The 25,015-nt window shown below is 35.7% G+C and overlaps 1 protein-coding gene across 2 annotated transcripts in view; it reads right to left on the bottom strand.

Moving 5' to 3' along the window:
- Positions 1 to 1,678: 1,678 nt before the first annotated feature.
- LOC142358101 (receptor-type tyrosine-protein phosphatase S-like) overlaps positions 1,679 to 25,015 on the bottom strand; it is a 33,069-nt gene continuing 9,732 nt past the window's right edge. Inside the window, exons 6-18 of one of the 2 annotated variants that reach the window (XM_075409566.1) lie at positions 17,163 to 17,365; positions 15,979 to 16,250; positions 14,918 to 15,015; positions 13,133 to 13,299; positions 12,811 to 12,943; positions 12,528 to 12,653; positions 11,611 to 11,836; positions 11,018 to 11,197; positions 7,287 to 7,493; positions 4,830 to 4,906; positions 4,148 to 4,357; positions 2,730 to 3,071; positions 1,679 to 2,242 (exon numbers count right to left, since the gene is read on the bottom strand). In XM_075409566.1, the coding sequence (XP_075265681.1) occupies positions 2,156 to 2,242; positions 2,730 to 3,071; positions 4,148 to 4,357; positions 4,830 to 4,906; positions 7,287 to 7,493; positions 11,018 to 11,197; positions 11,611 to 11,836; positions 12,528 to 12,653; positions 12,811 to 12,943; positions 13,133 to 13,299; positions 14,918 to 15,015; positions 15,979 to 16,250; positions 17,163 to 17,365 (2,328 nt within the window). In that variant the 3' untranslated portion in view covers positions 1,679 to 2,155. Of the gene's footprint in view, positions 2,243 to 2,729; positions 3,072 to 4,147; positions 4,358 to 4,829; positions 4,907 to 7,286; positions 7,494 to 11,017; positions 11,198 to 11,610; positions 11,837 to 12,527; positions 12,654 to 12,810; positions 12,944 to 13,132; positions 13,300 to 14,200; positions 14,299 to 14,917; positions 15,016 to 15,978; positions 16,251 to 17,162; positions 17,366 to 25,015 lie in introns of both variants that reach the window. The other variant, XM_075409567.1, reaches the window with a different exon arrangement.

The raw sequence follows: 25,015 nt of genomic DNA, 5'->3' as shown, positions 1-25,015 counted from the left end.
GAAACCAGAAAATACACGCCGAGTGCCTAGAAACTGACAGATTTGGACCGACATAGCAGATTTTTATGGTTTTTATTTCAGATTGTAATGGAATTTTGTATGTCCTATAGTTTTTAGCCTAACGAAAACAGATACAAAACTGGGCCGACGATATACAACTGTAATGCTATGTTTCAGCACTGATATACTATGGGACTAGGGTCCGGGTAGTATTTATGGAGGGGAGTTGGTGGTCCAAGCACTCCGGGGGGGGGAGGGGGGGTAGGTGTCCGCCCCCGCCGCCGCCGCCGCCGCCGCCGTTCGATATACTAGAGTTCTGCTACCCCCCCTCTTGGTCCAAGCACTCCGGGGGGGGGGTAGGTGTCCGCCGCCGCCGCCGCCGTTCGATATACTAGAGTTCTGCTACCCCCCCCCCCCCTCTCACCCAACCAACCCCCCCCCCCCTCCAACCACCGAAACTAATTTTTTTAAATCACCCTATTTAGTTGAAAAAGGGTGTACTATTACCTGTTGGACGATCCCGTTCGCTCAATCTCTCCGGATCTCCGCTCCACAGAAGGTTGAACCGTCCACCAGAACAAACTAATGAAGACAGATCAAAATGTCCGTTAAAACGTGCGCAGTGTTTTCACCTTGTGAGTGGTCATTCACACGTATGAACGGACATCCAGATGTGTCTTCCACTGTTTGATGATGTGGACCGATCAACCTTCTGTGGAGAAGAGTTCTGGAGAAGTTGATCGGACGAGATGGGCGAGAAGGTACAGGAGCACCCCGTTTCAACAACGAGACAGCTTTCACTGAATGAAAACTGAATGACTATAGTACCGTTATAACTCAAACTAACTGTTATAACTAAAATAACTGTTATAACTAAAACTGATTATAGCTAAAACTGATTAAAACTGCAGATTAAAGTTTATAACTGCATATTGTAACTAAAACTGCATTTTATGACATATTAAACCTTTTTATTTAGCAAATAGTTATTGTAATTTAATTTCTAACGTTGCGCAAGTTGTTTTTAACTAAGAACAGAAAAGGATGTTTTTCATGCTAAACAGAGAAAATTTAGGCTAAAAATCAGTCTGTTCAGAGTATTATCAGAAAATCGATTCATTATGTTCAGACTGAGCCTAGAATAAGTTCATTATGTCCAGAATAAGCTCAGAATTTTACTATGAATTTTACCATGAAATGTCTATAAAGTGTCATGATCAGAACTCTGGGCATAGTAAAAATCATGATTAAAATACTATGATTCAGTACTGAAATATTATGGGACTCAGGTCCGGGTCTTTATTGGATAATTCATTTATTAAATGGGAGATAATTGCTTTTAAATAAGGACTTTCAATCAAATTCAGTAAGTTTTTGATGCCTTTTTCAGCCATTTTGAGACAGAAGTTTGAGAGCGAATCAAATAAATTACGTAAGCAACGGTTAAAACAACGCACGATTGCTTTCTAGCTGATCATTTGCTTTTTCCATTATTTAATTCATTTAATGGCTTGAGCTGTAGGGACTTTTGTCGATTTTGTCAAACAACAATTTCTTTAGAGCAGTAAGCGATTTCTTAAAAAAATTCCTAACTGCTCATCATTCGGTAGACAAATGAGTCATAAATGTGTTTTGATTTAGAAGTGTTGCAGTTACAATTAGATCAACAAAAAAACTGTTGAAGTGAAAAATACTCAATTTCAAATTTACGAAAATATATTTATACAAAATTCTTTATTACCACAAAATACAAATTAAAAAACAATTGAAAATTGAATCAGAGAGCATCGAGTAGCAATTAATTCTGAGCTTTGTAAAACTATCTGCCAGAGGAAGGGATATTGGGGTAAAAGGGGCAGAGGAGAGGGGAGGGGGAGAGGCTTTCAATCTTCAGTTCAGTAGTTGCAGATTTGATTCTAATGATGAAAAGAAAAGGCACGTAAAATCACTGCAACACACTACACGGTAATTTCGCAGAGAGTTCTGACATTTTAAATCTCTCGTTGGTTCAAACCGAAAGTCGGCTAATTTTGTCAAGTTCGGCAGCCATTCACAGCGTTGTGATTGCATTGCGTAATAAGATGATGTAATGTGTTGTATGTTAGGTAAAGGTAATGGGGACTAATGAGTTATGCAATCTAACTAAATAGTAGGGTCAGCACCGACTGCTGTTGTAGTAATCGTATCCTTCTGATAATCGGAAGTAGTCTAAAGCCGTCTGGTATATGAACTCGTATTGGTCCTAAAGCAACAACATCTCAATAATAATTACGTAAACACTGTAAAGTAAACAAAAGCACTTAATGCAAATAACGGGATCTTTTCCGTTTGTGCCCCCCCCCCCCCAGCTTAGTGGGCGCATATTATTTGCACCCCCGACGCACGAGCCGTGCCATATTTTTGCATGATGATTTACTATGTAATGACAAGTGTTCTGTAACTGGGGGAGCATAGCGTACTGGGGGCACAAACAGAAAAGATCCAAATAATGTATTAAAATTGCTCCAAAAAAATTAAAATGTAAAGAATTCTGACAACTGATTCTACCCCTCCCCCCGGGCGTGTGTTGGTGAGGAGTAAGGAGTGAGAGGAGGAACCGGTTCCGATTACTGTGAAATTTCTCTCTCTAAGGCGGGAGAAAATGTGAAAGATTAACTTAACAACTTCAGAGCGAATTATAGTAATATAGTATAAATAATTAAGATCAGAGACCATCCGCATGCACTTACTTCTGTCTGGACCATGGCTGGTCTCTGTGTCCTCAACAACTTCACAGTGTGGAACACATCAACAATCGCCTCATTGTCCATCCGATCAAGAACTATCTTTAACCCAATGTACACCCCAGTTCTGGCTGAACCAGAGCTACAATGCACCACCACAGGACTGTTACCCCCAAAGTTTGCCTTGGCCTCTTCGACGTACCGGATGAAGTCGACAAATGCCTGGTTCTGCTTTGGGACACCCTGTTCGGGCCAGTCGAAGTGAAACTGCCGGATCCTGCGAGGAACTCCTTCTCGGGCATCGCACAGTCGGAACTCGCGAATGACAAACTGGGCCATGGAGTACTCCTGAAAATATTGTTGAGTCATCATCTTTGCCATAGTGAAGGGAAGTCTAAGTATTGGTTAAGTCAATTGTACTTGCACTATAGTTCTAGGCACTCAGTTGATCATGCTAATTCAACACGCAATTTAATCATCTTCCTTGTCAAAAATTAATTGGGAGATTAATCAGACCGATTTATTTATTTCTCAAAACCAATTTACGAACCTTTATTTGCTAACACAAAGATTCCATCAAATATTCAAAGAACATTGTTTTTCATTTAAATACTGAACTAGCGTTATTAAAAGATACAACTTTGTATGTCATGCCATATTTCGTTTTAATCATTCTTGATTATCTTGCCAAGATCTTGTTTCTCGATACCCATTCAATGCTCCAGCAAGTTTGTAAAATCTTGATGTTTTCATAGCAAGTGCCATGACAAGATCTTGGCAACATTTACCTATCAGTATGTTTCTCATCAAGGGGTATCAAGCTTCGGCTCAATGGGAATATTGTTCTCAAACCAACACTACCTTATCAAGTTACAAAATTATTGGAGACGAGGGCTGGTGAGGGATCCAAACTTATAAATCAACTGCATATTCTAGTATTCAGAGAGAGGAGAAAAAGGAAGCCAGATTTGGAATATCGTTATAGAAATAGATGGGTAAAATAACTAAAAATTTGTTTATTTATCAAAGTATCATTACGAAAATACAACCTCTTAATCTTAATAAAGGCTTCTGTAAAATTACGAACTATGGTTTATGGTTTAAGTCGGATGTTTTTGTGGGACTCTAAAAATCATTAGTTACCAACAGGTCCGACAGCTTTCATTTATTTGCAAGTTATTATATCTAAAATTATATCTAATTTACTGAATTTAAGTTCAATCAGTTTATTGGAGAACATGCAAATTGTTACCGGCTATGTTTTCTGAATTTTAAACGTTTGTTTGAACGTTTTTTCAAAAAAGAGTTTTAAAAAGGTTTTGACAAATGACGGCCGAATGTCACGGAGGTCCTCCATTTCGTAACTGCGGTGAGTATTTATAATCTGCATCAGGTGCCGAGGGAGGGTTGTAGATACACCTTACCTGTACAGGCTCAACAAGTAAGTAATTGTGTCTCTCGGCGTGATTGGGTTTGGGCCAGTACTGGAAACACTTCTCCCTCCCCAGTTCCTTCAGCTTAGTAAGCATGACAATCACCCCCACATTCTGTTCCCACACCATCCTCCAGAAGTCGAACACTGTCGTCTCCAGAGGACCCTGTGTGGCTATGTAAGCACCTTTCTTGAAGTAGCTCTAAACAAAAACAATACCTCATTCTAATAATAGCTCACATTAAATAGGTACAAAATTATCTGAAAATAGATAAAATAATGATCAGGTCGGCGTTTTTCAGCCTACTTCTTACATTTCCGTGCATTTAGGGGAATTCAGTAAGGAATCATTCAGGAGTTTGGAGATAAATCGTTTAAAAAGAGCATTTCTGACATAATTTTTTTTTTGAAAATTTCCCGACCAAAAATGCTTTTACGTGATCATATAGTTTATCTTAATTTGCTGCCGCAGAAACGGGAAATCAAACTCAAGTAGAGATGAAAGTTGTAAAAGCTAGAGAGATAAGTTCGATGACAACATGTTATGTTGATTCTCGTTGCTCTCCGGAATGGATTTGTTGATTTTGAAATGAACTCAAGCATTTAGAATGCTTAACATTCAATTGATGTTGTGTCAAATGAAGAGAGGAAGAGGATAGTGGATAATGACTAACATCGATGCAGCTGGCGTTGATGTAGTCTGACCCAGATTGCCCTCTCAGCGGCTGCAGCTTCACCCTCGTTGCATCAACTAAACAACCCACTCAACGTCATACACCTGCATAAGACATGCATGATCTAGGCTTCTCTTGCATAACTTGAAACATCTTGCCAAGAACTTGAAAAAAGCAACATTTCATGGTAAATTTTGGATCTAGCCTTCTCTTGCATAAATTTTTGGTAAAGATTTGGTAAAATTTCGTGGTAGCTGTTGAAAAAATTTTGCTAAATATTGTTAGCATTTTTTGGTACAGTTCCCAATAAATATTTGTCATGTCAAAAAGCTGTGGAAGTCACTAAATTCTTCTGTTTTTCAAGATATTGAAGATATGAGATATATTACGATGTTTTTTTCCAAAGTTACCCAGTTGTGCCAACTGTATGAATTGTGATTTTTCCAAAAAAAATCCGTCAGATTCAAAAACGAGAGCAGTTTTTGTAGGGAGACCGTTTCATAAAATATGTACCCTGGGGCCAGAAAGAATGTCTGTCTTGTAATATCTGGCAAGACCCTTGCAAAAGATGATTATATTATCGGATCTCGTAAAATTTATCGCAAAAGATCATTATCTTGTAAAATATGGCAAGATGATTGGCTGTCTTTCAAGTTTCTGAAAGTTCGCTCCCGTTAGGCTGCACTATCAATGGTTCGTTTTTACACATTATTCATGAGTTAACGTCCAAAAAAATTGAGAAATGTTATCCCAAACTAGATTTTTATGTATTTATTTGAAAGATTTATTTGAGAGATTTTTATTATTTATTTGACAGTTTACTTTTGAAGATAAAAACCCCAAAGTTTACTGCCTAAAAAAATTTGTTAATAAATACTTTCGGAAGAGTGTACTTTAGGAATATGTTTTTTTTATATTTTTTAAAATTTTTTCGTTGTGCAAAGCAAACTGCTGAGTTAATTGTTTTCAATTTGGATAAATTTTGAAGTCACCAAAAATTGAGGAAGAAAATTAACAACTTAAATTCTTACTCTTTAATTATTACCGGGTTTCAAAAAATGCACGCTTACACATATCCTAGTTTTCATGTTTTACAATTTTCGAAAACAACTTTACACTGTCATATGAAACATTTTAATCTTTAAAAAATCTTGTAAGAAAACTTATTGATGACGAAAGTGTTATCTTGCCAAACTCTGACAACAAATCTTGAAATGCCGTCCTTTAGTAACAATCTGACAGAAACCCAAAAGATCTTATATGATTACCAACCCCAATTTTCGCGGGTCAAATTTAGCTTTTTGAAATCTTAGAGAGAAATATATTAGTTTTGATGATTATATTTTAATCTTAGTTTTCATGTTGAGAAGTGTCTATGTTGAGAAAGAAATAGAGCTTCGTTATAATCGATTCCGGTAATAAATATGTTAATTTGAAAACGCTTTTCTCCAAACTTTTCTCTTTTCAATGATATAGACAATGTGAAACATATTTTATTTTTGTTGCTTTTTGTAGTTCCTCCGTTGCACTGGCTGTATGAATTGTATTTTTTGCTCAATTCCGTCGAGAAGGAATTGATGAAAAATGAAAATTCAATTGTTTTTCTTCTCAATGAAAACTCATAAATCCTTAAGTTTTCTCGTGGAAGATCGGTCGGTGCCTTCACTTTGAAGGTCCTGCATAAGTCTATACTATGTACTCAAGGAGGTTGCAGCTACTTAAAAGTTTTTTGATACTGGACAAATTATGTTCAATAGGTAGTTAATAAAGTATCGGGGGCTATTTCGAACATTTCTTGATAATTAGATTTAATCTTGATAATTCTAGCGTAATCTTATGAATTCATGCTATTTCATGTTTAAAGTCGCTTTTTTATTTTAAAATTTGTCTTGTATTGTGATGTCATTATTAATCTTTCTTGTTTGTCTTACCAAAATCTTGTTTCTTATTACCCATGTAAACATCTTGTAAATCCGAACATATCTTGATGCTTTCAAAGAAAATGCCATGTCAAGATCTTGGCAAGCTTTAATATTTTCATTTGTTTTCTATCAAGGCGCATTAAGTTTCGATTCACTGAAATATTTTATGGTTGCGAATGCGTTTTATTAATATGATTGCGCCACGTATAGTATTTATTCTTTTGAAATAAAACTGTATGCATTTTTGTTATTTCATTAATGAGTGTTGGGAATATACGAGGTATATGGCGCTCCATTACTTTTACACCCCCTATCGTAGTGTATAATAATGTAGTGGCTAGTCCCACCTCTTCTTAGGCTCTAAAACTATTAAAAGTGTAAAAAAATATGCTACGGTTCGTTCATGCAGGCTCATAAAACCAAATTTTGATTCACCGTGGTGGGAGGGAATTGTCGGAGTGGGAACAGCAAATCCACCATAAAATGAAGCAAAAAGTTGCTGTAATCAAAGTAGGGCAGAAAAAAGTTAACTCACATGGCTTGATGTTAGCCAGTCTGTTTTTGGACATGTTCTCTGGGAGCATGGCGGCTGAGAACTTGTCTGGGCTGTGGGTGACATTGGATAGTCTCTCAAACTCCGCCTCGAGACCAGTTCTGTTGTCTCCCCCGGGCATGTCCAGTCCACTGGTCCGCAGCCTCCCTATCCTCTCTTCCATCTCGTACTTCTGGAACTCCGTGTTACCTACAAAGCAGATAAACCACTTTATAGTAAATCAATGACCTTTATCGAAGTACCGAAAACATACATGAAACATTGGAGCATTCGTTCCGGGCAATTTTTTGCGCCAAACGGCCTAAATACTTTCTTGCGGCATCTACGTATTTAATAAAGCTATCATTTAACAGATTTCTTCTAAAATAATTGTTATTCTACGCTGGAGGAGCTTTCGAATGCTTCCACTCACAATTCTCTACGATGAATATATCGATCGGCCAAAATTGTCTGAACAAATAAAAACCCATTTGAGTATAAAAACCGATTATAGGAACTATATACTCAAATGGGTTTTTAATTGTTCAGATAATTTTGGCCGATCGATATATTCATCGTAGAGAATTGTGAGTGGTAGCATTCGAAAGCTCCTCCAGCGTAGAATATGGAATTAAAAAGATTTTTTTGATTTTCTTTTTTTACAGGGAGTTAGAGTGAATTCCGTTGTAGAATGATATCCGTTGTTCTTATTCACATTTTCCTGAAATTTTGAGTAGAATTTCGTCAACTTTGCTAAAGTTTGTAAAAAATTTTTCAAAAGTGGCCGTTGATTTTGTTTTTAAACACAACAAAATATTGTCAACTATTTTTATTTTATTTTCATTTATTTTTTGTCAAAAATACTGGCTAAAAATTTCAAAATTCAGACTTTTTCATCGAAAACAGCAAAAAATAAGCTTTAGTCCACTTTGATTAAATTTGCCGGAAGTACACACCCAAACACCACTAACGCAATTTTTGTAGACAAAAAGGGGGCTATTTTAGTTCAACTTCCCTTGAAAGTGCTCTGTTAAAACTTTGCAGTTTTTTGGTAACTTTAAACGTTGATTATCAAAAGCGCTGCTTTTTTTTCTTTAACTAACAAATTAAATATCTATATCTATAAATTTCGAAAAAAGAAGAGTTCCTAATGGACGAACAATATTAGAAGGGCTGGTTTTGGACCAATCTTGGACTGTTACAGTCCGAAGATAATTCGGGTTGTAATCAGTCGGTCTTTTCCTTAACATAAATGAGTCGATCTTTTTTATATTAAAAAAGAATAGAACATTTCAAATCAAAGCTCAGAAAAGATACAATTGGCCTCCTATACAACTCCTACAAAACGTTTGATTTTTAAATAAATAATGGCTTATTGAATTTTGCCTCTAATTTTTTTTTATTAATTTGGTCAATTTGGAGCTTAGTGTAAGCAAAGAAAAAAATGTTTCTTCTTTCTACTGATTTAAATTTTTTTCTCTTTTGCTGTTTTGCGCCTTAAATTATGATTTTTTTGGCTTTGATACTACTAGATTTCACATTTTTTTTAGTTTTTACGGGTTTGACCAATTTTCACGTTTTCTAGTTTGTAACATTATCACGTTATTGACAGTTCACATATCACAATGTTGGCGTTCAAAATAAACCATAATCGATAATGTTAATATCCTTAAAGACATACATTATGATGTTAACGGCTTCGACACTACATTTTCGAAGATTTTAATTGAATTTTTCAATTTCGTTTTTAACTGTCGTTTTTGCTTTGTCTTTTTAGTCGTGCGAAAAATCCTGTATGATGACAAATTTCACTGCCTTTTGATGAAAACATAGATGAGCTTATATTCCATTATTAGTAGATAGCTGTTGGCCTTCATGACTTTGAAAACAATTGTTTTCCAAAACAAAAAGAAACACTTTTTAACTTCGCAATTTTGTTCCTTTTATTGCCTATTTGTTACCTAGCTTCGTTAATTACATGTCAAATATGACACTATTGGTGTCAAGGAAAAGTGTTAGAAGGGATTAGTGTCACATAATCTAATGCTTTTAGAGAAGTCGTTACGACTTTACTGGCTTCGACGCAGGTTTCTTCACAAGAAAAAATGAATTGTTTTCTAATTTTTGTCAAAATTGACGTTCTTATTGGAGCCGTTGACCATTTTCAGGATAATTGCAGTTCTTAAGGCTTCCTTTGGACGGATAAAGAAAGCTATTTAAAATTTTCACTTTCTAATTAATGACTTTCATGATATTGGAAATATTTTTAGAAAAAAAAACAAACTTTTACTTAATTTTGCCCTTTTTTGTCTACTTGCAACCTGATCTCATTAATGAGAGGTCAAATACTACATTCTCGATGTTCGAAGGAAGTGTAATGAAACATTTTTTGGGGCCAAAATATAGCTTTACGTCTTCAAAAGCGTTTTCTGGCAAGTTTTATTTGATTCTTTGGTTGTTGTCTATTCGTTTTGTTTTTCGTAACCGCATAAAAATTTGTTACCGACAGGTCTTAATGCTTTTTATAGAAGCTTTGGCAATCTTCAACCTGTGGGACATTTTAGATGATTTCTATTTGTTTTCATTACTTTGAAATTAAGTGTTTTTTCTAAATAAGCTTAACTTTACTCTTTTTCTTCTCTATTGTCTAATTGTTACCAAGCCTTTTTATGGACTGGTCCCGTATCTTTTGATTCAATTACAAGTTAGCTTGTTTAGTTTCAGTTTTATCTGATCCTATTTTGACTTTGTTATTAAGTTTTGTTTTTCAAAACGGACAAAGTGTCTGATGTAATTATTGTTTGTTGTTGATTGTTGATTTTGCTGTTCGTCTTGACTCGCTTTCTTGATATAAGCATATCTCATTATTCTAATGCTTCATTTTTTTACTCCACTGTATTTCTTTGTTTTGGAGGCTATATTTTCGTTCATGCACACATTTTTTTGAAAAGTACTTGAATTTTTGGGGTTTTCTATCGGTTCCTCGTTTGGTAGACAATTATGCAGAACTTATTGATGAGCGGGGTCGGAAGCTTATTGCAATCACACATTACCGAGCCTCCTTGTTCTTCATAAAGATAAAAATCGACGTTTTCTTTCCCTCAACAGGAAGAAGATGACATGATCTGACCATGGCAAAAAACCAGAATTGAACTGTTGAAATTTAGCATGGATTTCATAGATTAGATTAGTTTAGATTTGAATTTCCAAACGCTGTATGAAACGTACAGTGCATTGGTACAATCAGCGCTTGAGAGACATTTATATATGTCGGAACCCGTCGAGTGATGTCTCTTTGCAAGAAGTGATTAGTAGGAAGTAAGAGTAAGAAGAATTAAGTTGGAAACCTCTTTTTGTGATGGGACCGTGAATTGAATAATGAAATATAGCCGTTGAAGAATTATGCAATAGCAGATGTATTGCAGCTGTAGTTCTTTTCCCGTACCTAACTCGAAATCAAATTCAGTACTGAGTCAGAGTCTAATTCAGGTCACATTTTGCACTGAATTTGTCTGATTCAGAGCTGATTCAGTGGTTCATTCTGAATTATCTTCTGATTCAGAAGAATACTGAATATTTTCTCTGAATTTTGCTCTGATTCAGAGAAATTCAGAAATCCCTTCACAGTTGAATCTGAAACCCTTCTGAATCAGTACTAAAACTAGAAATTTCTCTGAAATTGTTCTAAATCAGTACTGATTGTCACTGAACCTTAGGTATGGAATCTCCCTTACCAGTTTGGATGGCTTCGAGTATGGCATCGTATATGAATATGTACTGGTCCTCTGTCTGCACCATGTACTGTCTCTGTGCCCTCAGACACGTCACGTGACCATAGATGTCCACTTGGTCCTCATTGCAGATCTTGTCCAGTTGTGCGTCTATCACAATGAAACAACCCGTTCTTCCCACTCCTGAAAAACCCAAGTATAGTTTTTGAACGGAATGATCGGAGACAAAATACATCATAAGTTGGTAATAGTCGTAGCAACAAAAGAACCCATGATCACAGAATCAAAAAGTTACTGGCAACATCCAATGTCTATTTAAAAAAATTCTTTGAATTAAACCAACAAATCTGTTAGCGTAACAAGTAAAGTCCATGCTGTAAATAAAAAAATGTATCGAGATTCATTTATCATTCGTCTTAAGATTTTAGTTACAATAAGGTTAAAACATAAAATAAATTTCTGTTTCAAATTACGTTCCGAGGTTCAGGATAGAGCCAGAATTTTGTCCATAAAAACACAGATTCATTGAAATTATGGACTAAAAAATTCGAGCAAGAAAATTGATGCGAATAGCAGCTGATAGAAAGTAATCTTACCTGCACTGCAATGTACAACAATGGGTCCGGCATTTGGAGGGTTTGACAGTTTGACCTTCTTGACAAACGCGATCACAGGTGTGGCGTACTCTGGCACCCCGTGGTCTGGCCAGTCAGTGAATTGGAACTGTCTCACCTCTCTTGATCCAGAGGAGGGTGAGTGGTTGGGGGGACCCCCTCCAGGGTGCATTCCTCCGTTCATACTGCCAGGACCACTCTCGTGAATCTGAACAAGCAGCGAACGAGAATTGCAGCTTTGCAACAAAACTTGGTACTTCCAGCACGAATGAAAAGCAAAAATTGGTACTTCCAGAACGAGTTTGCAAAAGTGAGTAGCAAATTTTGCCTGAAATAAAAACGACTACTCAAATAATTGCATGCAACCATAACTATTGCAGTTGGTACAACTAAAATAAAATTTCGACAATAAAACAATCAAATTGAATGAAGGTAAGAAAGTCTTTAGATCTTACGACCACTCAAATTAGGTTGGTTACTTGGCTCTTGATGTTGACTCATGTTCTTGGTTGAGTTAAATTCAATTTAACGATTGATAGATCGGTGTCAGGACAATGTACCCAATACCAATCAGAATACCCAATGTGACAAAATACCCAACATATACCCAATATTTTATCCTAAAGTTTAAGTTACCAGAACGATTATTTAGCATAATATTTAGCTAGTGCACTTGGCTATGCCTCTCGGGCCATGGCCATGCCTCAGCGGCCCGTGGGACTTGATATGAAACTATCACAACCGAACATGATATTAAAATATCCGCTTACGTATGATAAAACGTGCTTGAAGAATCGAGTGCTAATTTTTAATCGGATTGTTGAACGAAAAGATCGAAGGGAATAAATTGGGTATGATGGCATTGGGTATATTGCCATGTGACCGATAGATCCACTTACATGTCTGATGCGTAGGGTTCGGATGGTGTGTGAGGCATATACCTCGACTGCCTGCAACTGCACCTCAATCAGTCCATAGGTCTCCCCCTCTCCCACCTTCTCAGGCCAGTACCTGTCGCATTTGGTCTGCAAAAAACACACCACCCATTACCTCCTGTCGTCCACTACATTCACATACACGCAAAAAAAAACACTTTTCGGATGACAAAAGAGACTTTCTTTAGAACAGCCCTTAGCCCGTGCATCATTTGTGTGAGCAGGGAGACATACAAGCTTCACTAACCCTGGACTTCTCCTCAAGTTTAGTCATCATGACAACAGTGTACGAGTTCTGTTCCCACACCATCCTCCAGAAATCTCCCAGTGTTTCCTCCAGTGGACCCTGGGTACTGATGTAGGCCCTCTCCTTCCGATAGCTAGAACCACAAAAAAACTACTTCAGTAATATACTCAATATTTTTTTTGGGGGGGGGGGGGGTCTAAGTAGGACCAATATTAACATTAATTAACTTGAAGAAGACGATTTGTGAACAAGATTGCTCAAAGACAAGATTCAGTATTTGTTCATGACACAGAGATGAACACATTGCGAGTGAGTGACCAACCCGTCCATGTAGTTTGCATTGATGTAGTCTGATCCAGGGTTGATTCCATCTGGACGGAGGTGTACCCTGGAGTGATCGTATGCAATCACATTGGCATACCTGTTCTTGCATTTGTTCACCTCCATGTTAGAGTGCTCCCACGTGAACTGCTGCACCGGCTCTATTGACTACACACACAAACACACAACATACTCAATTAAATTACTTTAAACTTGAGAGCAATTCGAAAAGAAAACCTTATTGTAAAAATTACACATTAAAATACACGAAAATAATTTGCGAACATCCCATTTTTTAATTGAATCGCTACATTGCTGGGTTTTCGAAATTATTTTGCAAGAAATCTGTGCCTCATCATTCCGGCCAAGCTTATCCTTACACTACAGTATGAGCTAACGCGTTGATACATTAAATAAAGTCGACTCAAATTTTTTGTTTCCAATTTTTCCGGACAAAGTTGCGAGAATTCTTGTTAAGAATATCGTTTGTATTTCGTGAAAAATTCAGTTAACTGATATGAACTGTTGATTAGTTAAAAAGAAGGTTTGTCATTGACACGTCATTAAAACCACCAATATGCAAGTTTTAGTTCCAATCAAATAATGAGAAGCAGAAATGAGCAGAAATGGAAAGTGAAGTTTTAGAACACATTAGTAAGTATAGAAAATTTGAGAAAATGAAATAGTATTAGTATGAGAATTGAATTCGAATTTGAATTCAGGTGGTATCATATCGGTACACTTTGCTAGGAGTCTTTGGACCCGTATGCTGTCCACGATGATATTGCATATAATAAATTGTTTAAGTAGGTTATGAGCATTACTGTATTAACCAAGCTGCAATCGAAACAGTTCACTTGCCACCTCGCCCAAAGTTCCTTACAGTCCTAGTCGAATGATGCCATGTAGCAGTACTAAAACTTATAGGAGAACTAGAGGGTGAGAATAAGTGCGAAAAAAAATCAGGGTAGATACCTTTATCTATTCTTTGAGCTAATTGTTTGTACCAACATAATACCACGTGAATTTAAGTTCAATTCAATTCAATGTTAGTTGAGGTGTTAGTTACTTTGAACTCTTGATAGAAGCGTAGATTGTGGTTAGCTTTAAGGCACTCAATGTACTCCTCCAGTCTACTGGCCCACACTGGTGGTCTGCTCCTTACTTCTAAACACCACCAGCACCACTCCACACACACACACTTACACACTCTTCGGTTAGTATTCAACGAACAAAGACACACACGATTGCATTATTGTTCTTCAAAAAAGTTGAACATTGAATAAAGATCAGCAAAGTTATCATTTGTTTAGTTCACACGACAAATTGCCGGTTCTCGGTGGTTTGCCCAGGACTGAATCAGCCGACCCGTTCGGACGCCCGCATCGAAAAGAACAAAATAACATTCTTAAAACATTCTGATGACGTATAATGATCATGTCATAAGTTAAAGAGTTCGTTTAAACTTTTACGGGAAACAGTGGAAAAAAATTATCAAGAGGGAAGAACTATTTTTCACAGTTTAGTTCTCATCGGGGCTGCTGAAAGGCACTTCAGTTTTTCATATATTTGGTTTTTTTTTAACAAAAACCCCAAATAAACCCTTTATTCAACTGTTAATGAATCGTATTTAGGTTAGTTTTATTGAGTTATTAAAGAGAGAAATCACACATTCTGAAGATTAAAAGATAGTGTTAATGTGTCTTTAGGATTCAGATACCAATAGTACAGGTTGAATTAGTTTTTTTAGTCCAGGAGAGGGGGGGGGGTAGGGGGGTGTGGGTACCTCGAATTCGATAGTAAAGAGATAGTTGTCTTTGGCCTTTAGCCTGTCCATTATCTCTCCCACCTCACCACACAATAATGGCTGGTGGTCCTCTAGACCTATAAAGTTCATATCATATTAGTCATTCCATCACTTTTGTAATGCAATTTTTCAACCGTTTTTCAGGTAGCGTACACGTGTTTTCTTTTATAAATTACAATTTAAACAAGTGAGACAAAATTTAGTGCAACTTGCTACGACATTAAGATCCAAGAAATGAAATCTGCTGCAGCCTAACAAGATATGACCATATGACAACTAATTTTCTCGATACTGATTGTGTACGCATTAAGTAATGGTTACTTGACTTTGCTTGGAGTCACTGAGAACTTCTGACGTTTATCGAGAACCGCGAAGCGGTTGCAGATATTAAGTCAGAATTTCGAAGTGACTTCTGCAGAGGAATACCTTCTGGCTATAAGTAGGAATTTCTGGCACTGCAGACTTTCGGCATTTTAAAATGTGCAGGTGAGTGTTTTAAATTGAAGTACAATTCGAGGATCTTTTCTGTTTGTGCCCCCAGTACGTTATGCTCCCCCGTTACAGAGCACGCGCCATTATATAGTAAATCATTATGTAAAAATATCGCATGTGCGTCTGGGGGGGGGGGGGGGGTGCAAATAATATGCACCTACTAAGCTGAGGGGCACAAACGGAAAAGATCCCAATTCGAAAGACCGAATTTCTGTTCGCTGAAGCCAACACTGACCATTTTTTATTCATATTGATTTTTACCAAAACGATGACCGAGTTATGATATGACCAAAGCTCTGCGCAAGCTCTTAAAATACAGAGACTGACAATTCTGACGACAAAAGCACTTCTCGCTCGCAGGTGTCAAAATTTGATTTGAATAACAGCTTCATCAAAATTCTATCAATATTTATGCAACTAACTGCCGTAAAAGGCAGGCAATGCGAATGTGTTAAAGTACACTTGGAATGTTGGAAAACTTTAAACATAATCAATTAATTGCAGTTTGAATTGAAGATTAAAAGTAAACAAAAATAAACAAAACAAACCAGCTGTTGGGAAATTAAGTCTTCTGCGTTCTACTGGATCGTCGGTCTGGACCGTCTTGTAGTTGGACGCGTAGAGCGGGGGAGGGGCCATGATCAACTGGCCATTGCTATGCATGTGAATGGAGGATGGGCTATGTTGTGCCCCACCGGGGGGACTGTGTTGGGAGTTGGGGTAGGAGAGGTGTTTGCCCCCATTCAGCATTGAGATCTCGTATTTGCCCGACCCATTGAATGAACTTTCCAGGGGGTACTGCTGTTGAGGATGATTCCTTCTAGAATATTCCACAGTTCACTGTTTAAATTACTGTGCACAAATTTTCATAATGATATGCTTGAAGTTATTCCTAATGAACATTAATTGAATAAAACTGCAGCAGTCATCAAAACAGTTCCTAGTTCCTGCGATAGGTCAAATTCCAGCTGATCTACAAACAATTTTGCCAAATCTGGTTTATTTGGTTTGGTAAGGCAATTCTGTTGCTTGTTTTTTCGGCCTCAATTTCCGTTCGATAAATTGATAAGATTGGATGGCAATTCGACCTGAAAACTCATTATGCAAGCTAGCTTGCACAAAACAATATGTTGCATAAAACTAATGAGTTGGGTTATGAAAAAACATATTAACACGATGAAGCTTAAAATGATGGAAACGCTTTAAAAAGCATACCGCGTTGAGTCGTGGCCGCTGTTCAAGCAAAAATAGCAATTGTATTTTTTCACAAAGTCGCACAGATTCAATGTCTCTCGTTTGAAAAATTTTCATGGATAAGATTGGTTTTTAAAGTCGTGTTTATTTTCATAATATTTAATGACTAATATTTTTGAATTGAAGTAAAAATTGACGATCCGTATTGCCATGAAAACTATTTCTGAAGTAAAGGATCAATTTTATTGAGTCACATATTAGACAAACAGCTAAAGAGGGCCGTTTTAAAAACTTTTGTGATCAAATTTTATTTTGAAACTTCAATTCTTATCCAACTTATTTCCAGTTATCCAATGCAAGTTGATTTATTTTTAGAATTTTTTTTTTTAGAAATCGTTGAGATGCTTTGAATCGATAAAAAATGAATTAGAGGGGAGGGGTGAGAGTCTTTGATTGTAAGAGGTCCTGTTGCACAATGTATGACAACCAATTCAATGAGGACTCTAGATCTTCATCAATGTTCAAGTGAAAGTCTTACCTCTTTAGCAGGTAGATGGCAATGAGGAAGATGACGATGACGACAATCACAGTGGCCACTACACACACAATCCACAACAGATTCACAAACGGGTCCTTCTCCCCCATACCCCCAGAGACCCCCTCCCCATTCAACTGCTCCCTCATCACACTCTGCACTGTGAATGCAGGCTCCATGTACTCAGAGCACCGATACAGTACACCCTAAAAATGAATAACATTAAAATGAATAACCAAAACAATATCAGATTGCTATTCAATAGTCGTCAAATTCAAGTAAACGTCACTTACTTGAACCGACAAAATAATCTCGGTAAATGTTTTCGAAAAAACTCAAGAAAAGTAATAGATTAATTATTTTGATTATTCGTCTTACAGTTGAAATTCAACGTGTAGTTTACGGCATTTTCTACCTCTCACTCCAAATTTTATAACTTTGTAATTGATTCAAAATTAGAAGCTGAAACTGTTGAATTTGATGAGCCAGCATCAAAATTGGGCCAAATAAAGCAAATAGTCGAAACCAAAAAAGTAACACCGGTTGCAGGAAAATTTCAAAAGACCATCTAAGTTAAGTTTTGACCTCATGATGTTGAGGAGTGGATTTCAACCACCCAAGGGGTGGGCTTTAAATAGTCAAGAAGGGTCTGCAACCAGAACCAAGTGACTGTAAGGGAACTTATCAGTGACCAATGAATAATTTTCACTTTGTTCAAAACGAATAATTTGGACTCGTATAATTAGCCATTAATATTGAAAACAAGAAGGCTCGTGCGAGACTTTGCGTAGCAGCGGATGTTCCAACATACGTCTCAATTTTGTTGAAAAAATTTATTTGTTCTGAGAGGAGAAGCTCGTTTGACTATCGGTATTTCGAAGCTGAATTTCGAGCAATTTCTCCGCAGGAACTTTGAGTACAATTTTCTTTAATATGAAAACTAAAAAACTCATTTTTTTAATTCAATTTTACTATATGTCAAAGCCCATGCACTGTAAATTATTTTGCCAGTGGAAACAGCTTTTCAACAAAACTTGAAAATCAACAAGAACCATCAGTCAAAAACGAAACTTAGCTCACACAAACACTGACAGTAATTTGCAAACAAAATTGCTGCAATCTGTTCGCATGAAAGAAATAGCAAACAAATAAATGTTTTGACATGGTCTCTATGACCAGCTTGAAAACTCCAAAGCGATTTTAAAAGTTAAATCATATTTATTCGAAAGTTACCACTGTTGTAATTTTCTATTGAAAACAATCAAGAAAGATTTTTCTCGATTAAATGTTCTCGAATAAACATAAATCGCCAAAATATACAATTTTAAATTATGTCAAAGTTTAACTTTTCGGAAAGAAATTTAATTCAAATACTGTTAAGCAAAACTGTTTTTGATTTTTATCCTTACTGCTTTTCATTTAATTTTCTTAAGCATTTCCCCTTTCAACCTTCAAAAAATTTTTTCTAATTTTAAAATAAAAATCCGAAGTAGACTTTAACAGACCATTGTCAGAGACACAAGAATAACAATCGCATTGAAAATAACTCCATTTATTACACTCTCACTTTGGTCGTTATAATCAGCTATAATAATTACCGCTTAAATTCATACTCCGTGAAGCTGTCTGTTCCGTGAAGCTGTCTGTGTGAGGATGAGCTCTTACTTAACCATAGCTTCAGGTTGACCACAGCCTGACCAATGTTGGCTGCAATGATGGTACCACGTGAAAGTTTCAGACGCCAAAAAAGTGGCTATAGTCACCAAAAAAGAGCAATGCTGCTCATGAAAAGATCAGTTTGAAATGTGGGGAATAATAAGAAAAAGGGCAGCTGAAAACAGGCTACCGTAGGCCTAATGCTGTTCCACTGCGATTACGCAGAAACCGCAATTATTATTATTATTATTAGTATTATTATTATTATTATTATTATTATTATTATTATTATTATTATTATTATTATTATTATTATTATTATTATTATTATTATTATTATTATTATTATTATTATTATTTGCCTAGATTTCTAAGTGAGCAAAATCGATTAGATTAGAAAACCACTAACAACAGAACAAATTTTTGTGCTGATTGAAAATTCAGTTTTGGTGGTCGAAAAGGAGTAAGGGAAAACTTAAGGGGAAAACTAAATTGACTATTTTGCACATGGTATTCTGGCTTTCAGTAATCGAACTCAAAGCAAATCCAAAACTGTTGTTTCTCTAAAACAATAAGAAACAAAAAATGTTGGTCCACTAATGTAACGTTTCACAAAAAAAAACAATTTTAAACATTTCGAAATTTGTCATATTTGTGCGTCTGAGTTTTTTCGTCAGAATGTCTTTCAACTGTTATAGTTCTGAATCACCAACAAAAAAAACAAAGAAAAAAGAACTCAAATTTCAATTATCTTCATTTTTCAACATTATTTCACTATTCTTTCCTGATTCCCCAGAAATTTATTGACCTGAAAACATCGATAATTTCCTTCTTCTATCAAAAATATCTAAAAAGTTTGCCTTAACTTTGACTATGAAACGCACATAGAGCTAATAGAATCAATACAATTCTTACCTCACTAACTTCACAGATGAAAATGACTCCAGTTAGCAAATTTGAATACAGAAATAACAGAAATAACAAAAGCGCCCACTTTTGGTCACAATTTCACCCCAACTCCACGCTTGAACGAAAAGGAGTAAGGGAAAACTTAAGGGGGCGTGTTTCATTACGTGTCACATGTCAGCAAAATTTGGGAAAAGAAAGGATTGGGAAAAGTGAAAGGAATATATTTAATGTGAAAGAACAAATAAGATAACTGACGCGATATAAGAAATCAATGTTTTTGAACAGGTGATAAATGTGCCTTTTTTGATTAATTTTTAATCAAAGAAAGAAACAAGACAATGGAACAAAACGTAAACTCATTTTTAGCAAAAACCAAGCGCCATTTCTCATTTTCAGAAAACAGTTCGGCGACTTGGAACGTTTTTCCAAAAAAATGTAATAAAAACTGGAGTTAATTTTTTTCTGAAAAAAAATAGGTTGTATCTATGCCTTATGTTTTCTATCTATTAGAGAGCGTAGGTATGCGTTCAAATAACAACAAGAATGCATATATGACGCTTCCGATAGAATGATGTATATTTATTAAAATGCTTCCAACCTTTTTTATCTTTCAGTAGTTGTATTGTAATAATAGCACTTACCTATTTCAATATAGGCTTTGTTGCGGCGGTTACTCTTCTGTTTTGTGTTTATTGCGGCGCCATTAAACATTTGTTTAGTGAATATACAGCCTAGCCTGCAGTGCAGATACAAATATCATTTCTGAGCCATATGTTTTAATTCCCGACCGTCAAAAAGAGCAGGCGAGCTTTACTACCAATATCAAAAGCGAGGAGGCAAAATGGCTTGAAATTGATTATGTGCGAGTTGAACAAATATTTTGATGGCTTTTTGCTTTCTAAATTCAAAATGCTCTTTTGAACAAGGGTGCAAGGCAAGAAAATTTGGAGAACACAGAAAGATGATGGACAGAATAAAATGAAAAACGGAAATTAACTGCCTTTGAAGAGTATTTTTTATAAATTCTCAGCAGGCCGCTTTCAAAACCATAACTCGTTCCATGCATTTTTGGTAAAATATTGAGTTAAAAACAAAAATACGGTTTTGGGGCTAAAAACGACAGAAATATTAGATATTGCGATTTTTTTTCTCCCACTATTTGACGCCCCGTCAAGTGGGCTCCCAAAAATTCCAATTAAGTTAAGTGGGGAAAATGAGAAAAACAGGGCGTCCTTTTAGTTCGTTTTTAAATAACCAGGGCTTTCATGTAATACAGCGGAAAAGGTTTTTAATAAATTTCCCGGACTGAATAGTCTTAATCATTACTGAGTCAGACAAAAGGACAGTCTAGTATTGAATCTTATCTCTGATCAGTCCATTTTCAGCCTGAAGTCTGAAGGACACCTTTTTATCAGAATAGTACCCAGTAGTGATCATAATCGTGATTCAGAACTAGTGTTTCTTTACCACTCTTAGGTCTGGCAGCAAGAGTAACTACGGGCCAGCGGCCAAACAACATAAACTATTTCTAGATTAATGTATGTCAAAAGTCGGGTAAGATTCCGGTCAGTGCATAGCTGCAAAACAGAATTGAAGAAAGAGAAGTGTAGTCAGAGATAGCAAAAGGATATACTCAACTATAGAGAGCGGCATAAAAATTAAAGAAAGGTTGTTGTTGTTGTTGTTGTTCGCCCTCAACGGCGAATAGAGATGAAAGATCAACAACAGAAGCAATATAATAAAACTATGAACCATTGAAAATTTACCTCAATTGAAAGTGCGGAAAAGAAAACATTAGACAATTTGGGAAGTTATAAAATTATAAGTTTAAAACTGAAATACTGCTATGTTTAAAATGCTATGATGCGCTCATAAAAAAAGAAGAATTAGAGCTTTATCAATGAAACAAAAAACGTTGCAAAATTGCGCCCAATCAAAATTTTGCAAAAGACACAGGTGTAATTCATGACACTTGTAGTAGATGAAAAACCAGAAAAAATCTTAATGTCTTCGCGATTAGGCATCCATTGGAGTGCGTGCATTTTCTCATTCTGAACAAAAATACAAAATGGTTTAATAAGTAAGGTTTTCTTGCTTGCAAATGAAGTAATCCCTTATAAAACTTTCTCAATACCAATTTTTAACCTCTATCAGATTAATTGGTAAAATGTTCGATTCTATCAATAAGAAGACGTAAGTTGGCAAAAAACACAGTAAAAAACCGATGCTTAATGGAAGCCAAGAAAAATTTTTGCATTGCTTATTTATGAACGTCTGCGGAGATTTTATAAAAACCTTACATATGTTAATTTAACAATTCCTAGTAACATCACTTTCATGCTTGACGTCAAGTGATCTAAGAATCAATAACATTCAATTAGAATTCCTATAATCAAATATGCTAGGAAAAAAGTTTTTGTAAGAAAAACTGGCGCGATAACCATAATAGAAATTTCTGTACTCATAATGAGTTGTACAGTGAAGAGACTTGACATTTCAAGTCAAAGTAGTTTCGTAAAAACAGACAAGACGCTCCCACAACAAACATCACAAAAGAATGAATATAAAAGTAGCTTATAGATTGGCAAACAATCTGCTAAAAATTTAGTTTCTTCATCTGTTCATACCTATTGTTCAATTAATCTAATTACAGTTCAAAATCAATTAAATTCAGCGAGTAATTTTTGTTATCATAAACTAGCAACAATTAAATAATTTCCAATCAAAAAGTTTAGTAATATTTTTTTTATCAGGAACTGTTTTCTCGAGTATTGATTTCTCGGGTTTGATCGGCCTCTATTTTCTAAAACTGTCTTGTGCTGGAATAATGTGTCATTTGGGACTGCTTATACAACAACTGATCTAATTTGTCCAGAGACGGAGTTTGCAATAAAATTGGTAATATCTTTCTACGTTCGTTTTTTAAAAAGGCTTTGATCTTAATTTACCAAAACTATTGTTAGGAACATTCCTCGTGGAAAACAATGAAAAAATAAGATTGATACCCGTTCGACAACTTGACTGCATAGTGTTGGAAAAGAGTTTACAACAAGTCATCGTCTAGTTTAGTCATCGCGTACGATCCTGATTAGAGCATCGCGTACGAAAAACCTTTTCCAAATGAAAATTTGCGTTATTTGAATACAAAATTCAAGTTTGCAAAAATTTTGAATGAAAAACACTAGCCCCTCAATTGTTTGTTGAAATCGGAAAATGAGAACGGATTGGAATTTTAATCCAAATGATTTGAACAGATTATTGAGACTGAACTCAAACTTTTGATTCTTATTTCTCAATTGGAGAGGGAGAGAGAGAGAGAGAGAGAGAGAGAGAAAGAGAGAGAGAGAGAGAGAGAGAGAGAGAGAAAGAGTGTGTGTGTGAGCAACAAAGAGAAAGAGTGAGAGAGGAGAGAGAGAGACTGAGAAAAAAAGTAAACAAGAATGAAAGAAAGAAAAAAAGAAAGAAAGAAAGAAAAAAGAACGAGAGAGAGAGAGAGAGAGAGAGCGCGCAACGTTGATTGCTGAAGAATCATGAGGTAATGACTAACAATTTACCAGAACAAAAATAATCGCAAAGAACCTATTAGGAGGTAAAACTTTCAATATAAACATATAGCTTAAAAAGCTTGCTCTTTCTCTCTATATAAAAATTAGAGGCCAAAAAGCTTATGATCATAAAATTATGCAGAACTCACACAATTTTTTCATTCAAATTCCCTTTTTTTATATCTTTTTTGACAATTCTGCTGTTTCTTGAACTATCGGATTGAATTGAAAAAAATTCTAAATTATTTTGTGAAGTATTTTCTCATCAAAGAACGAACAGTTAAAACATTGCTAGACATCTTTAGACGGTTAGTCTCTCACTGCCATTTCCTTATAAAGTCATTAGTAAATATTTAAATAATAGGAAAAACGTTTCTCTTAGGGCAAGAGCAATTGAGCTGTCAAAAATTTTGTCCTCGAAAATATGCGCGAAAATGTATCTTTATGCACAATTTAAAACTCACCTTTAGCGCAGCAAATTTTTCCAGGAAAAGATTACCATTTTCCAGACTTACAGAGGGGGGAAAATTAGTTTAGATTTGAATAGGAGCAAGAATTTAATCGACACGCAAATATATTTGAGGCTATGCTCCGCCCAATATAAGACAATAACTGCTACTTATATAATACCCAATAGAGCTCAGAAAGGGTTGGTTAGTTGAAAAACGGGGAGTGTTGAAAATATGATGAGAGAAAAAGAATAGGAGGGAATCGGAAATAGGAGAGGATAGGAGGGGGCTGGGGAGATGGAGGGGGAGGGGGTTGTAAATTAAGACTTGAGAGGTGTTGGAAAGGGTTTTGAGAGCTAATCAGAGAGAGATTTCACGCTGACTGATAGGGCCCGCAGCGGGTTTTTAAACGATTATGTGCTGCATATCGATTAGCCACACATTTTCAAATTTCAACCCACTCGTCTCATCTGATAACTGATAGAAATTGAAACTGCTTTGCAACTAAATTTCAAGGCGTAAACAAATTTGGTAAAGTTTGAAAGATCATTAATGTTAATGGAGAATAGCGATTATGACTGAATAAATAATGAAGAGATCAAAAAGTTAAAAATTAGCTGCGAAAAATATTTCTTGAGAAAACAATCACAGTTATTGATTTGAAGAGGTTGACGTACGTAAAATCTCTAACTCATTTGGGTCAAAAAGAAGAAGGTTTATGACAAGTTTACAATTATATGCCAGTTTAAGAATTAAAAATTTAATTTTGACCAGGGGATAAGCTTACAATAGTATTATTAATCTTATTAACAAAATGTCGGTTTGTGATTCAGAAAAATGGTATTGAGTTTCAATTTTAACGATTACAGTGCGATCCGATGTTGAAAAAAATTAGAGCAATATTTTGCAAAATCTGATTAATTTTCTCTTAATTACGCTTGCAAAAATCAAAAGGAGCTCAGATGAATTTCTGTATTGAAAAAAATTATGTCAGAATATTGTTTTAGAAAGTGGACGAATGATGGTTGATTATAAATATTTGAAGAGGGCGGGTTTGAGACATTGAGACAACAAAACAAAATCTAAATTTGTCCCCCTACTGACTTAATTCGACAGGAGCAACAACATTTTTACATTTATTGTATTGTGTCTCGAGTGATATTGGAAAAAGGGGGCGTTTCACTTTGGGTGCTCATCGCAATTGCAAACGGAGTGAACAAAAACAGGAAGTGGAATTAAGAGAGGGGAGACAGCATAGACTTAATCAAGATTAGGAATAATGACAACGCTCTCAATT

The sequence above is a fragment of the Convolutriloba macropyga genome, unplaced genomic scaffold (genome assembly GCF_964194025.1).
Source record: "Convolutriloba macropyga unplaced genomic scaffold, txConMacr16.3 SCAFFOLD_828, whole genome shotgun sequence".
Classification (NCBI taxonomy): domain Eukaryota; kingdom Metazoa; phylum Xenacoelomorpha; order Acoela; family Convolutidae; genus Convolutriloba; species Convolutriloba macropyga.
This window is presented reverse-complemented; position numbering and strand designations above follow the sequence as displayed.